The sequence below is a fragment of the Dendrobates tinctorius genome, unplaced genomic scaffold (assembly GCF_039654945.1).
Source record: "Dendrobates tinctorius isolate UK_male_01 unplaced genomic scaffold, ASM3965494v1 ptg000060l, whole genome shotgun sequence".
In the NCBI taxonomy this organism is placed as follows: domain Eukaryota; kingdom Metazoa; phylum Chordata; class Amphibia; order Anura; family Dendrobatidae; genus Dendrobates; species Dendrobates tinctorius.
In genome coordinates, this window is record NW_027361728.1 from 77222964 (window position 1) to 77239769 (window position 16806).

The 16806-nt window shown below is 43.3% G+C and overlaps 1 protein-coding gene across 4 annotated transcripts in view; it reads right to left on the bottom strand.

The window, feature by feature from the left end:
• RNF13 (ring finger protein 13) overlaps positions 1-16806 on the bottom strand; it is a 74224-nt gene that overhangs the window by 13417 nt on the left and 44001 nt on the right. For 3 of the 4 annotated variants that reach the window (XM_073579078.1, XM_073579079.1, XM_073579080.1), the window contains exons 4-5: positions 10693-10821; positions 9800-9865 (exon numbers count right to left, since the gene is read on the bottom strand). In XM_073579078.1, coding sequence (XP_073435179.1) covers positions 9800-9865; positions 10693-10821 — 195 coding nt within the window. The remainder of the gene's footprint in view (positions 1-9799; positions 9866-10692; positions 10822-16806) is intronic. The other variant, XM_073579081.1, reaches the window with a different exon arrangement.

Consider the following 16806-nt stretch of genomic DNA (forward strand, 5'->3'; position numbering starts at 1 on the left):
CTTGGTTATTCCATATGAGCGTACACTATCAGAACAGGGGGTGTCCGGGTAAATTTGATAAAATTTCGGATAGGTGGAACTCTTCTCATCTCATCTTACTCTACAAATGTATAATGACTCAACATCAAATGTAGGGGGTCGGGTTTTTTTCCTTTTTTGGGGGAATCACAGAGGATAATATAATGTAAAGTATTAGGCTGCAAAATTGTAGTTTCTGTAGTTGTAGTTTAGAAAATTAGTATGAGTCATAGATCTCCAAATAAGAGCAAACGATACTTATTGTTCCATGTTCATTTGTTAATAGGTGTATTACCTGTGTAATATAAGGGCTTGTATAATTTAAATGACAAATATTTCAGTGTACAGCCTATTGTCCTTTCCAAATATTCTGTAGATTACGTACGTATCACCTTGAATATAAGAGTGCACATTTTGTTTTATGTACAATAATATATGTGAGTATGTGTGCTCAGTACTAGTAGTAGACGACGCAGAGGGAATTAAACTCTGCACTCAAGATATTTTGCAAAACAAGGTGAATACCCCTATGAGCATTGACTACTAATCTTCCACTTCAACAACACAGCATTTATCTGATTAAGGTCCATGCGACCAAAACGTTATTCCCTAGCTTTTGATCCACGTGCTGTTAATAAATTCACCTTGCTTTGCAACATCTCCTTTTGAGTGCAGAGTTTCATTACTACTACTGGTATGGATTGGAAGCCTACTCAGAGAGCAGTTTAGGATTTTTCTACTGATTTTAAGAAGCAGCCACAAAATGTCCTGGCTGACAACGCGTTTTGAGGAAATCATAACTCTCCACCAGGACATACCACAATGATTGTAGTTTGTGCTGATGAAGAGGGATTACCTCAAAACGCGTTGACATAAAACCGCATCTGGTCTCTTATCGTATATTGGATCCCCGGTAGCGCGGGTTAACATCCACTATCATCTCAAAGTTTGTACTCCATCTTCTTCATAAATGATGGCGTTCGGGAAAAATCAACAGGGAGCCATCACTGACACCAATGCAAGTGATGTCAAAAACAAACTATAGTCAATACGTTAATTGCAAAATTATTTTTACATGTTCCTTTAACAGAACAGTTTGCATGGGATAACTTATTTTGCACACACTCGGAGAACACAAAGCTCTGGAGGGTCCACTTTCATTAGGACACAATGCTAATAAACAGCTTTCTAACTCCTGTTTTTGCTTCAGATATTGAAACCCATCACATTCATGTACTGATGCAAATAAGGAGCAATCTCCACGGCAAACTCAACATATAACAAGAATTTTTCTTAAAGCAGCCGTTTGCTTTTTTCGGTTCTGTGAAACAGTCTCCTTTGTCTACTTTTCCTGGCTACACATCGGAATCCGATGTTGTCACTATCAATAAAGAGATATTATTGCATAACAATAGCTTAGAGTTTTATACCTAAATCTTAGAAACTGTTAAACTTTTCCAGGATGGTGGAGAAAGGCCTGCATTCCTCAAATTCCATGGCCAGCCCCAAGGACACAGTCCCACCTTAAGACAGCCCACCCAAAGAACTTTTAAAACAACATTCCGCACAAAAACCAAGTCAGGAGCTGCACACGAAAGTCTTACTCTTCCCTATTAAAATTTTAGGTTTTTGTCATAAAATCATATGACCTAACTTTTCATAACTTGTTAAACCTTTAATGTCACCTATAATCTACACAATTCAATTGAAAAACAAAATTGGGAGAGAAATAAATGAACTGAAATAATGTGTTTTCATAAATATGCACACTTATATAGGAGTCTATCAGTATGACACATCTAGAATCGGCAATGTTTGCCCTTTCTTCATAGCAATAACGCTCCAAATGAGACATATAGAACAGGAGAACAGACTCAGTCCTTACATGTCTCACACTGGTAACGCCCCTTTCAAGTAAAATAATCTCTGGAGACAGATTCTCAGGGAGATCTAGATCCGGCCAATAGATCTTAACAGCTCATTTAGATATTGAGAAATCATTGATTTCTTTGAAATAAGACATCGGATCACAGATACCAGGGTATCACTTTATACTGAAGAGCATAATTAACAGCTGTGGGGAACCTCCATGGGGACCAGGTTCACGCCTAGTTATGTCAACCTGTACATGGGGTAAGGGAACAACTTACAATCTATCCGTGGGGTGGGGGGGGGGGGCACGTTATGGGGACACCTGGCCCTATGGCAGCATTTTATTGATGACATCTTTATTTAGACGTAATCGGGAGATTCCCTCACAAGATTTTTGGTAGAGATCGGTAGTATGCTTCTGTTCATTGTCCATTTGGAAGACCCATTTCCGTCCAAGCTTTAACCTCCTGGCTGATGTTTTGAGATGTTGCTTCAGTATTGCAACAAACTTCTTTTCTCATGATGCCATCTATTCTGTGAAGTGCACCAGACCCTCCTGCAGCAAAACAACCTAACATGATGCTGCCAACCCCCCCCCCCATGTCGGACTAAAGCACGTTCGTCTCTGGGACACAGGACCCGTCTCGTTCCTGAGCGGTATGATGGCTGAACATTCCCATCTGGTTTGTACTTGCATATAATTATTTCTACAGATGAACGAGGCACCTTCAGGTATCTTGAAATTGTACCCAAGGATGAGCCAAACTTGTGCAAGTAAACCATTCTCTTCCAGATATCTTGACTGATTTCTTGAGAGGCTTTCCCATGATGCTACACAAAGAAGCAGGTGTGTTTCAGGTGTGCATTAAAATACATCCACAGGTGTGTCTCTAACTCAGATGTTGCCAAAAAACCAGAAGCTTCCAAATCATGACATCACTATATGGGTAGTCCAGAATTGTTTAAGGCATAGTAATTTTAGTGTATGTAAACTTTTGACTTTGCATTAAGTAATAAAAATGCCTTAAAACATTCTCTCTCTCATTCTGGCATATGGCAAATATTAATAACTAGCTGAAGAGCCCGGCGCTGCCCAGGCATAGTAACTAAAAAGGATAGTTATAACAAATTATAATGATTACTATATATATATATATATATATATATATATATATATATATATATATATATATAATCTCTCTCTATCTGAGGGTAGAGCCCCGCCCATTCCACATTCACTATAATATCCCACATCATCCCGTCAGCCAGAGCTACCGGACTACTACTCCTAATATCCCACATCATCCCGTCAGTCAGGAGTCAGAACCAAAGCGCTGAGTGGAACGGTCCTAACTTCCATACTGGGGATCCCTTTAAGAGAGGCCTGGCGTCAGAACCAGAGCGCTGAGTGGATTTGCCCTGACTTCCATACCAGTGATCCCTTTAATAGAAGCCTGGGGTGAGAATCAGAGTGCTGAGGGATTTACCCTAACTTCCGTAACGGAGATCCCTTTAAGAGTGGCCTGGGGTCAGTACCAAAGCGCAGAGTGGATTTTTCCTCACTTCCGTACCGAGGATCTCTTTAAGAGGGGACTTTGATCAGAACCAGAGCGCTGAGTGGATTTGCCCTGACTTGCATACCGATGATCCCTTTAATAGAACCCTGGGGTCAGAATCAGAGCACCGACGGATTTGTCCTAACTTCCATACAGGAGATCCCTTTAAGAGCCTGGGGTCAGTACCAGAACATTTGAAGGCAATTGCCCTGACTTCCATACCGGGGATCCCATTAAGAAGAGTGGATTTGCCCTAAATTCCATACAAGTGATCCCTTTAAGAGACCTTGGGGTCAGAACCACAGAGTTGAGTGGAACTGTCCTAACTTCCATACCGGGGATCCCTTTAAGAGAGGCCTGGGGTCAAAACCAAAAGCGCTGGATGGATTTGCTCTGACTTCCATACCAAGGATCCCTTTAAAGGGAATCTGTCACCCTTTTTTGAGATATCATATGATATCATTCAATTGTGTGTCAGATAAGGATTCTCTTAGTACTTTTGCTTCCCCCTGACCCCGCACCTTTCATGCATAAATACCTTTTTTATATCGATTCAGATGTATGTAAACTGCCACGGTCCAGTCCGATGGGCGGGGCTTATTCACCTGCTCCCCCCTCCCTGTCTTGCTCTACACAAGAAGAAATGTGTAGAGAAAGACAGGGAGGGGAGGAGCAGATGAATAAGCCCCACCCAGCGGACCGGACTGCGGCAGTTTACATACATCTGAATCGATATAAAATTGTGACACACAGCTGAATGATATCATTATATGATATCTCAAAAAAAGGGGTGACAGATTCCCTTTAAGAGGGAAGATGTGCCTACGGGATGGAGGGTGTGTGATGGGTATATAGGCCTGGGAGGGGGGGGATTCATTTCTGTCATGTGCTCTCTGCTCCTTTCAGGGGGCAGACAATGTCTGGGAGCTTATGTTCCCAGGGATGCTATATTTCTCCCACCATGTCAATGTCTGCTGAGGTATTGTCAAGTGGGAAAACTGTTGATCATAGCAACCAATCACAGCTCAGCTTCTTTTAACCAGCTATTGTGAAATGAGAGATGCTTCGCGATTGGTTGGTGACACACACACACATTGATTTTTATATAGAGAGATTATGGTAATCCTAATTGACTAAAAATGGGGAAAGGTTTATTCTGATTTCATGTCAGATATTGAGAAAAGCATACACAAGTGTCTTTTTATATAGCGTATGTAAACTTCTGCTTTCAACTGTATATTATACATCCAGTATAAATAGCTAGGGCATAATTGCTAAATCCCTTATACCATGTAAGCGAATAGACCAAGACAAGTCAATTATAGATTCAGACACAAAGGTGTCTCAAGGTACAGAGTATAGGGTATTATCATAATTAAGTAATTTGCCAATTCTTTGGAATGCACTTCCGAGGTCAATACAATCAGACGGAACCCCGGCGGAAGATTCCCTATGAGGCAGATGGAGTCACAGTGGATGCAGTCTGGCCTTTGATCTGGTCCATCCTTTTAGGTGTGCATAAAAGTGTCATTGGCCACAGTTTTGTACAGTTCTGAAAAGAAGGACACCACTGAACAGAGGCCAGATGGAGTTCAGAGTAACTCTGCTGCCTCAACATAGTGAATGGATCACTCGTCGGTTTCATCTGAATCACGTCATTTGGAGATTTAGATGGAAACCCCAAAAGTGTTAGTGTAGAGAGCCACATAAATATGATCCCAAATGTTATGTAAAATGTTCCCAAAAAGAGTTTCAACTCAAAAAAAAAAAAAAAAAAAAAATCCCTCACTCGGCTCCATCATCTGTTAACAGAAATATAGGGGGCCTTCCACATTACTGGTAGTACAAAGGCTCTGGAAAAGTGAAATGACTCCTCGTCACCCCAAAAAGAAATTCAGCACATTTGGATTTCGGAGTGCAGAATATCTCCCTCCCTTCGGAGACCCAGTGTGTACCTAAAACACATTTAGCATCCACATGTTTGGAATTTCTGTAGCGATGAGAGCCCGCCGAATTTACGGGTGCGTGTCTCTAGAAGCACGAGCTGGGCACTTCAACGTGACTATAACGGTAGTTTTCAATTTTCACTCCACAACATCCACTGCTGCTTGTTTCTTGAAAACACCCATGGAGCCAAAATTGTCACTACACCTGTAGATAAATTCCCAAAGGGGTATAATTTCCAAAATGGGGTCACTTGAGGAGGTATTCTGCTCTTCTAGCATTTTGGGGCTCTGTATAATGAGTCCAGAATCTATTTTGGTGTCATTTTAATCCACTTCCCTGTGTGAAAATGTAATATGTAAAGTCTGGGGCTAAAACAATTTTGTTGCTAAAAATGTAATTTTTTTCTTCACTGCCCGATGTTTTAAAATTCTGTGACAGACCTGTGGAGTCAATATGATCACTGCACCTGAATTCATTGAGAGGCACAGTTTGTAAAGTGGGCTCACTTATGGGGGGGTTCTGCCGGTCTGGCACTTCAGGGCTCTACCAGTGTGACATGGTACTCTAAAAACAGTCCAGGAAAATATGAACTCAGGGGGCCCAGTCATTAACCCCTTAGGCTATGTGCACACGCTGCAGATTCACCTGCGGATTTTTCCGAGCGGATCCGCAGGTAAAGTGACCTGCGGTTTTCCTGCGGTTTTCCACCTCTGCTATGTTAAAGGTGTGAAACCGCTGCGGAATCCGCCCAAACATTTGACATGCTGCGGTTTGTAAACCGCAGCAAAACCACGCGGAAAAAAACGCAGCGTGAGCACAGCGGTTTTGAAATGCCATTGGATAACATGGTACTGTACCATGTCTGCGGAACTGCTGCGTTTCCGCAGGGCCAAAACCGCTGCGGAAACGCAGCAGAATCCGCAACGTGCACATAGCCTCAAGGACTGAGCCACTTTTCAATAGAAAGGTGGATATAGATTATGGGCGATATTAAAAATGGAAAAAAGTGCTGAAATTATAATTCTTGTAAGAGTTTTTTACATTATAAACACCTGGCATTTGAACAGGGGTGCGCACACTTGTTACATCCTCTGTTTTTCTGAAGGCGGCTTCTAAAAAGCCCATACATGTACCAGTTTGGATCTATAGAACGTATGTTAAGTGCTATGCTGACTTTACTGGAGGTGTCCACCTTTGAGGCAGATATGTACTGTATTTTTCGGACTATAAGACTTTTTCGTACAAAAATGTGGAGGAAAATGGGTGGTGTGTCTTATGGTGGGTCACAGAAGGCAGGAGCCGGCTGCTGCGGCCAACTCCTGAGCCCGCTGCTAAAGAGAAATGAATATAAACTGGGCGTGGAATGGAGTGAATATTCATTTCTCTTTAATGGCGAGCACACAGTTATCCCCCGCAGCTAGCTCCTTGCAACTGCATACCAGGATGGGGGATATTAAGTATAGAACTGAACACATTTTTTTGCTTCAATTTTTTTTTTTTTTTTTTTTTATAATTTCCTCCTCTAAAACCTAGGTGCGTCTTATGGTCCGAAAAATAAGATCTAAATTTATTTTTATCGTAAAATATATGTATTGGGACTTAAAATCATTTTTACAATTGGGTTTCATTAGAAATGTTGCATTACCCGGCCTGCTGCAGAATGAGTTAACGGACAACCTCTCAGTCAGCCTGCTATATTAGTCTAATGGGAAGTTTTCATTTTGCCCATCTTTTTCGGAGATCCTTACAGCAAATTTATGAAAACCTGACCGTAGAATGTGCAGGGAAACAAAGAGCCTGTAAACGAGAAATGCTGCACAACTTTTAATGAAAAAGGATTTTTAGCCCTAAATACATACATTTAACTAAAAGAGGGAAAAAGTGGACAACCCCTTTAAATCTAGTCCAATAATCCAGAAAATCTGATTCACTATTCTCAGCTGCCATATGTTGAACTCTGTAGTGGCCCCTGCTTTCCAGATACCTCAACAATCTATGCAACAATACGATAAATACAGGAATAAGTACAATATTCAGTGCTGCTTAAAAAAATGCATATAAATAGCATAAAAACTGCAGTGGACAAACCTGCAGGGGTATAGTTATCATCCAAGTGACCATAGAAACAGACTACCGGTGTCTTGTACCAACAGAGATCTGCGGTATTACACATCCTGTCCCTGTGCAGCCCACTCAGATCCCTAGAATAGTAACATTTCCCGGAAAGAGCAATGGATGCACGGAGCCAGGCCTGATAACACAGCAGATTGGATGTAGAGTGCTCCCTGCAATGTGAATGCAAGATGTCCCCAGGCGTCAGCAACACTGTCATGTGTGATGCAAAACACCTCCAAGGAGAAAACATGTCTGTTAGTATCTCCCAAGGCCATAGTCTAATGCAAGATCTCAATGGGAGAGAAACGTTCCAATACAACTGAAAGAGGAAAGAAAACCTATAGAGATGAACTGGAATATAAAGCTGGTGTGCATGCAGCGTGTAAGCGCATGTTCACACTGGCCACTAAATAGACAAAACACAAGACAAAAACAGGATAAGCAAACAACCTGCTGCAATAGTGTTTAGTTAACATACTTTTGATTAAAACAAAATGCAAAAAGCTGCCCCACTATGTCATGGTGACCATATTTGGGCTGATTCTAATCTCAAATATTAAAACCTTACCATTTATCAAGTGACGTGTGTGTGGATAAGAGCAGAGACAGACTGAAAACGGCTCGTAGACACGCAGCCATGGGAAACTACATGAAAATATAGTGTCCAGATAAAAAAAAAAAAGCCACACCTTTATATGCACTGACTGTAAACAGACTAAAATGGGAAACCTAAGGCCACGTTCACACGTTGGAGTATTTGTAAGCCAAAACTAGGAGTGGGTGATAAATACAGAAATGGTGAATGTGTTTCTATTATACTTTTCTTCTGACTGTTCCACTCCTGGATTTGGCTTACAAATACTGGGGTTTCAAAATACTGACCAAATAATGAGTGTGCAAATGTGGTCTTAAAGAAATTAACTGGAATATAAGTTGTTGTGCATACAGCATGTAAGCACATGTTCACGCTGGCTACCAAACAGACAAAAACACATGATTTTTTTTCCAGGTGGACATTACATTCACGTAGCTCCAAAATAGGGTCACCGTGACGTGGTGAGACTCTTTGCATTTTGATCGAAAGGAATCTCCAATAATAAGGTCATACAGTGACCTGTTGGCAGGGTACAAGGATGGAAAGTTCTGTGAAATCAGTAGATCAGGTGACAAAACACACGATTCTCACCCAAACCTTATGTTAAGTGACTTCATCACCGAGGATTGATGACAAAATGGCCACTTGTAGGTGTGTAGGTCAACTGAGGGCACTGCACTAAGAAGTCATGCATATCCAGACCCATCCGCTCAGAAGCGGTCGTCGGACAGGGATATAAAATGTGAAGACGACCATCCATAAATTACTTTTACAGATACATGGCCTGGAGCCACCGGATTTACAGTACAAACTAACCAGGGTGATTGCGTTCACGTAGAGTGAGATAATGTAAAACAGAGGCTGAAGTTGTCTGCTGAAAGCCATCCCTCCAGCTCCAAGCGACTGAATGCTATTGACCACAAGCCTCTACGGGGAACGATCTCCACATGCAGGTAATGGAATCTTACATTAAGCAATGCAAACGTGATTACCTAAAAAGGCCTGATGTCTGGCTCCAGCGCTGCGGCCTCCGCGCTCAGCTTAACTCTTCCCTGCCCCTAAGGCAAATGCTAGATATTGGTAGATGAATACCTTTAGGATGTCCTCAGTCTATAGACACTTTATTTAGTGCAACACATAATGGATGTTTGCACCAAGACTGCATTTAACGCCTAAATCCCAATACACAGCCTACATTCCCACACGTCTAGGAAGAAGAAATGAGGATCATCACACCAGATTTTCTCTAGGCTTCTTGTAAAGCATTACTTAGTAACATTGATTGCCATGGTTATTAAATCTGCTCCTACAATAGTACATGGAGAGCCGGGTGCATCATGTTATCGGCAAGGTTATCCGGCTAACCAACAAATGCCACAAGAGGGTGGATTCGGGACCAGCGCCATCTCTTTACATTGACCGAGTATACAATGGGCTACAGGATCAAAATGTCAAAGCTAAAGCTTTAAGATTTGTTCTGCATGGATTGGTTTTTTAAAAAAACTAAATACGGTAATTGTATTGCGACTACTAATAAATCCAAAATAAAAAACTTGCTAAATTTTTTTCCCCATGAGTACTTTTTTTTTTTTTTTTTTAAAACAAGAATATTTTGTTACTTCACGTTTCCTCGTCTCTTTCATTATTCACCAGACAAAATAGTGGTGGCGCTTATAACATCCCGACTACAAGTCACCTGAGACACAGCACAGCAGCATCCAGAACAGGCTACAAAATGCGCCAAATCAAGGGCCAAAATCCTCTAGAAGTAAAAAACAAAAAAAAAAAAAAGTCTAAAAGCAGACTTGTGATTTTTGCAACAATGTCATTTTTTCGGTGCAATGTTTTAAAAGGAAACCAGTCACCAGGTTTGTCCATAAGAGATGCGGCGACCACCTTTCAGCCCTCATATACAGTATTCCAAAATGCTGTATATCTGCCCCCGATTTGGCCTGCAACAAAAGAAAAATACCTTTTATTATACTCCTCAATGGGGGGGGGTCCTCTCTGAGGGGTCGCTGGCCTTGATCTGGCGCATCTCTTCTTTCGATGCAGCCACCTTCTGCGCTGTGTGTGGATGATGCGTCCCAAGTCAGTCACATAGTCTCTCCGGCATCGCGCTCCTGCACTGGCGCATTTCTCTGCCCTGACTAGGGGGCAAAGCTTGTACTGCAGTGCGCAGGTGCCGGGAAAGAGCCCTGGCGCTTGCCCACTGCAGTATGTCTGCGCAGGAGTGCGATGACGGGAAACACTGTGGATGATGTAGGACACGTCATGCACACGAAGCACAAAAGGAGAATGGCATGAAAACAAGGGACGTGCCAGACAAAGACCGGCGACAGCCCTTGGAACCCCCGCCCCGTAAAAGGAGCATAATACAAGGTGTTCACCCTGTGCTGCAGGCCGGATTGGGGGCATATCTACAGTATATCAGAATGCTGAATATGAGACTTATAGGTACTGGCCTTACCTTGGATGGGACAAACCTGGCGACAGGCTCCCTTTAATGATTCTGAAACACAATACAGTAAAAGTAAAGTTACCTGCTAATTAAAGTCTTACAGATCAGAAAGCGACAACTGGTCCTACCTTAATGTCAAAGTTACAATCCAGTCTACGGATGAGGACGATATAAATGCTGGAAGTGTTGTCCTTGTGCACTGGAGGGGGAGCGATGGGTTCACAAGCATTCTCAGGCTTGGAGGTGATCAAAAAACCCTAAAGAAAATAAAAGCAAGTGAAAATTATTGTATTTTCCAACACAGACATCAGGAAATTCTACCACAAAGATTTCCCAATCAGTAAAGCAGAGCTTCGCTACTACACTTTCTATTCGTTAATATCAAGAATCCGGTTTGTGGTCAATGAGTGCGAACCTTCACTTCAAGATGATCGAAAACCTGCTCTAGTCAATGGGGTGAACCCACAGGCTCATGGCTCCCTAAGAAGGCCCCGATACCTGCAGTGAGACTAGTAAGGTCCCACTCCACGACAACAATGGCTTCAAGAATTACAGCCATAATACAACCCTCAGCATAGCGGGAAGTGTCCGACTAAGGGAAGTGTCCAACGGGTTATACCAAAGTCACAGCTTAGGGGAACAAGGATGCACATTATCTATGGGGGAAGTTCTACCGGCTCACATTTTAAAGGCATCCAAATATACTTTGGATTCTCAGACTTTCTGCTGCAGCCCGACCATGGAGATTTCTGAGCACCACCACCTATGGCTATAAATTATAGTATGTATATACACAAAGTAATTGACAACTTCTGCAATTATTTTAAAGTTAAATCAAAGATTCCGTCAGCAAAAGAAAAGCTTGTGCAGCTTATGACATTAGTGAAAACTAACTCACCAGATGAGGCTTCACAAAAAACAGGGGGCACCTCACAGTTCAAGAAACACGGATTACAAATATGTAATTTTATAGCATTCTTACATATATTTAATACATATACATTAGTACAGCTGGTTTATCATGAAAAAGTAGACAGCACAGTGACTTGCACTGAAGAAAAAAAAAAAAAAAAAAAATCAAACTGTAGTCATCACATGTACTGTATTTACTCATTCCATTAGAACCTGTTAGAGAAATCTGTTAGCACAGCACCATCTAGTGGACAAATGCACTAACATCTGCACTGTTGCCGGTGAAGGTTTACGCCAGCAGAACTACGACTCGCATCTCTGTTCCATACTAACACATGGGAGCAACATGTGCTAAACCACTTTTATTATTTACATGTTCCCCTTTGGCTACTAGTATTTGTCTAGGATCACAGCCGAAGGGGGAGGGGGGGAAAGGATTGCACAGATCCCAATGTTGGCACCGGATTAGAGACAACTCCGCTGGGTAAAATAGTCAGGACAATTATACAATTGACTGACGAGTGATAGGCCGCGACTGCTTCCACAGCTAGGCCGGTTATTGGGAAACTCACAGTGAGCGTATGGTGTATACACCTCAGATTCCAGCTGACTGAAAATCTATATCACACACACACACGTAAGGCACCGTCAGCCTTACAAAAAAACCACTAACTTCCACCACCAATAGTTTATAAAAGCTGATTGGACCCCCATTACAGGTAGTGTATGTCTTCAGTGGTGCCGTTTACAGAGTAGGAGGAACAGAGCCATTACATTTTATATATTTAATCCAGAAAGGTAGACAGAGTTTATAAAAAAAATATACAAACATGATACAAAATGGGAACAAAATACGCTCTGATCAGTAAAGTGGAACACTCTCCCAGAGAACTAGGTCTTCCAGAATGAATGATGACAGACTCCCACACTCATTTTTACTAAGTGAAGGTTACGCCCACACACCTCCCCTTGGTGAGCTCATGTGGGGGCTGGTTGTGGGATGTGCCAAGTCTGTTAGAATTGTATGAAATCCCCAAATTTCAGGATATATATGCCCCTATAGGTCCTAGGTGGTAGATATTGTCATGTTTCTTGTGGTGATTTTACTTGTCTATAGAGATGAAACAGCATGGAAAGCATCATCCATTGGTCCAATATTAAATTGGAGGGGTTCTGCCGGCCTTAGGGTGATGTGAGAGAATGTATTTATTTTATTCATTTATATAGCGCCATTAATTCTACAGCGCTTTACAGACATTATTGGCACTGTCCCCGATGGGGCTCACAATATAAATTCTCCATCAGTATGTCTTTGGAATGTGGGAGGAAACCGGAGTACCCATAGGAAACCCACACAAACACGGGGAGAACACACAAACCCCTTGCAGATGTTGTCGTTGTTTGTACCTCGGCTACGACCCCAGATATATAACTCCCATACATATCTGATTGATGTAATCCCAATATTCACTGACCACTGGCTCCAAAACCTCTAAAAAAAAAATCCTTTGAGCAGAGGAAGCTCCTGTACTTCACCAACTCTGAATAAGCTAATCGCAGCTTTGGTGTATAGCTCCCAGACTAGATCGCTCCATCACACAGCATTAGAAGGTACATGACCCGCCCGCTGTGGCTGCACCCCGGAACCCATGATCACCCTGCTGCAGCCACTGCCACTCCACAAGTGCAGATTACACGCTGACAAACCGACTGAGCCCCTAATGGGAAGACACGCGACAATCATTACACCAGATTGGAAGACTCTTCCAGACACATCGGAGTTTAAGTATTTTTTAGAGCAGCGCAAGAGAAGTCTCAGGTGTAGTAATACGATGGAGAGTTTTAGCAAAAGTGTAAAATAGTCTGCGCAAGGACTAGTGTGACGTCTGCCAGGAACTGTACACAGTCACATGCTCTCCATCTTGCCAGCCACTCTGGTCTGACAAGGACATTTCTATTAAATCAACATTCTAACAGCACTATAGGGCCCGTACACCCACTCCCAGCATGCATTTCTCCAGCCATTAACCAGTTTAACAGATGAAAGCAGGCATTCACAAGAAAAGACCAAAAAGAAAAAATTGTGTACATCATATGGATCTTTGGGACTAACAGAGAAGGCAAAGTGCAGCGCTCAGCTACCCCCTGACAGACCCACAGACAATGAATGAAGTAAGTGTGGTGTCCCAGTACCAGTTCTACTGCTGCTGAATGAGACCGTGGTCGTGTGTCAGAATTAGTCTACAATGTACTACATCTCCTAACTCACAGTGCCCAGTGTATACCAACAATTCATAAATGTGCTTTGCTGCCATCTACTGGCCACTGTGTATGTGAAGGAAGTGATTATTCTCCTCACAACAAGTTCCCATAGAAAGGGCAGGGAGGAGTCCCCCAGCTCAGCTGCACACTTCCTGAGGTAACTTCCAGTTCTGGGCAATTCAAGCTGCCGGAGGAAGGTAGGGGAAGCAGGCGCTGCTGCTCCCAGCTTGGTTTCCATGCTAGTCCATGCTGGGGGGACATTTTTCTCCACATAATCTCTTCCACAAAGGAGTGAAGCCTCATCTGGTCAGGAGAGCTATAGCTGCACATGTGCTCTCTTGCTGGATATGCGTCTAGCCAGGACCAGATCCGCATAGCTGCCACGCCACTGACTTTGTTCAACCTACCCCCTGTGAAAGGGAATGGTAGGCCCAAAACGGTGAGCACTTCCACACTTTAGTGTGTTTCCACAGAGCCAATCTGTGAAGGCTCCTCCAGCAGTGTAATAGTTCTGGGACCGCACATAGCATTTCCTCCAATAGCAAGTGAAGAGACCTCGACTCCAGCCGCCCTGAGGGGCCATAGCCGCTTGTCTCATGAGGAGAGAACCATGACTTCCATATGCACAGAGTACTGTGAACTGCCTTTAAGAGAGACGGTACCCTGTTACATCTTTAAGTAAAATTGCTCTGTTTACAAGTTCACCTGCATATCTGGCTGTGTGAGACTGCACACACACCACGGGCGCTCCAAACCCTGCACCCAGACACCATCGCTACAGGAGGGGGGTCCTATACCATCCGATACAAGTGCCACCTCCCGCTATTGACAATTGTGGACATGAGGGAAGTGTCGAGGGGTTCAGCACCCACTTCAGCTACCCTGACATCATTATCTGCTGACAGTGGGACTACATGCCCCAGCTAGCCCTTCTGCAACATCTGGCACCTCCCCAGTGGCCCACCACAGACGCGTAGGCAGAAAATGTGCACCTCCTCTTCATTTAGGATGGGGCTGCAAAAATAAACGTAATGTGCATATGGACAACGAGAGCATATAGTAAATATGAATATACAATTCAATGCCAAACTGCATTTAAGACACCACATAGAGCCAATGTAAGCGAGGGTCCCTGTAATGGAGGAGACACCACATGCATCATAGCTTCATCAGTGGTGAAATACAGCATGCACAAGTTGTCTTATACCTGCCCTAAAAGCACCACTCCACCATTTTGTTTTATTTTCCTCCTGAAGTAGAGTCACTACTCCAAGTTCCTTGCCCCTAGAATTACACTTACTAGCCAACGTCTTAGGGTATGTGCCCATGATCAATGGATGCTGCGTACATGTGCAGCTTCCAACCTGCAGCATCCAGATGTTACAGCTTAGTGAATGGGATTTCAAGAAATCCCATGCCCACGCGGATCATGTGCGGAGACGGACATGCGGCGCATCTTTCCAGACCGCAGGATGTCTATTTATCTTGGAGACGCTCAGTCTCCGCAAGATAGATCTCACCTGTACAATGTATTGGACGCGGTGATTCCGCACTGTTCAGTTAACACATGCAGAATCATCTGCATTCAAAAACAGTCAGCACTTTGCACACAGTGGACATGTGCTGTGTACAAAGCGCCGATTCCTGAATGTGTGCACATACCCTTAGGGTATGTGCACACGCTGCAGATTCCGCAGCGGTTTTGGCCACTGCGGACCTGCAGCAGTTTTAGCTGCGGTGTACAGTACCATTCAAATGAATGGTAAAAAAAAAAAACCGCTGTGTAGACGTTGCGGAAAAATCCGCACGGATTTGCTGCGGTTTTGAAACCGCAGAAAGAATTGACATGTCAATTCTTTCTGCAGAATCCGCAGCGGGTTCCTATCTCCACCATTGTGGAGATGGTGAATCCGCAGGACCAAACCGCAGGCAAAACCGCAGATAATCCGCAGGTCTTTTGACCTGCGGTTTATCTGCGTTTTTTGCAAAATCCATGCGGATTAATCCGCAGCGGATTCCGCAGCATCTCACACCCTTAGACTTCGAGTTCATTCACATGTCAATGATTTTCCTTGTAAGAAAAAATATTTACCTACAGCAGGGTGTTTTTTCATTTTGATTCTGTCTTGGGTTTTGTGTATTTGATGACCAGTGTGAACACGCTCCTATTTTGCATACATACCAACTTATTCTTTAGTTCATATTTTTCCGTTTAGTTACGGAGTATAAGGAGGCCCGTATCTCTGGAATCGTTTGGAGGATTTATAAAAAAAATAAATAAAAAAACAATACTATATTGCTGCTGCTCCCCCCCTGAGTACCCTAAATACTCGTGTATAAGCGGAGTTTTTCAGCACATTTTTTTGTGCTGAAAATGTGCCCCCCTCGGCTTATATACAAGTCATTGTCCCAGAAGACAGTGAGGGAGGGGAAGCGGCTGAGCAGTGGGTGACAGGAGGCAGAACCCGGCTGCTGCGGCTAAAGCCTGTCCCCGCTGCTAAAAAGAAAATATTCACTGCACTTGCAATGAACATTCATTTATCTTATAACTCGAGCGCAGTGTCAGCAGCAGTCACCGGCTGCAAAGCAGCTGCCGAGCGATCACGGGTGCCCGCTCATAGCTGCCGAGCTATCACGGGTGCCCGCTCATTAAGGTAATGAATATTCACCTCTCTCCACGCCTATGGGTGTGGAGAGAGGTGAATATTCATTACCTTAATTAGCGGGGACACATGATCGCTCGGGTGCAGGACCTGATGACACCAGAATGAAAAGCTGCGAGGGCGTGCAGGGAGGCAGGATTATTTTGTTAATGCTGTTCTCATGGAGGGGATACATACAAGAATGGGGATGAGGAACTGAGAAACCATGCAGACAAGGATGGGAATAAGGAGCTGTAAGGAAAAACGAGAGCCGGGGAGGATACGGATATCCCACCGCCACCAATCTGTAACGGAACTTACAGTCACAGCTCTCTGGCGCCCCCCTTACCCTCAGGTCAGCAGCTATGGGTGCAGGATTTAATCAGGGATACTGTGGCAATTATTTATTAGTGGAATTTTATGCTA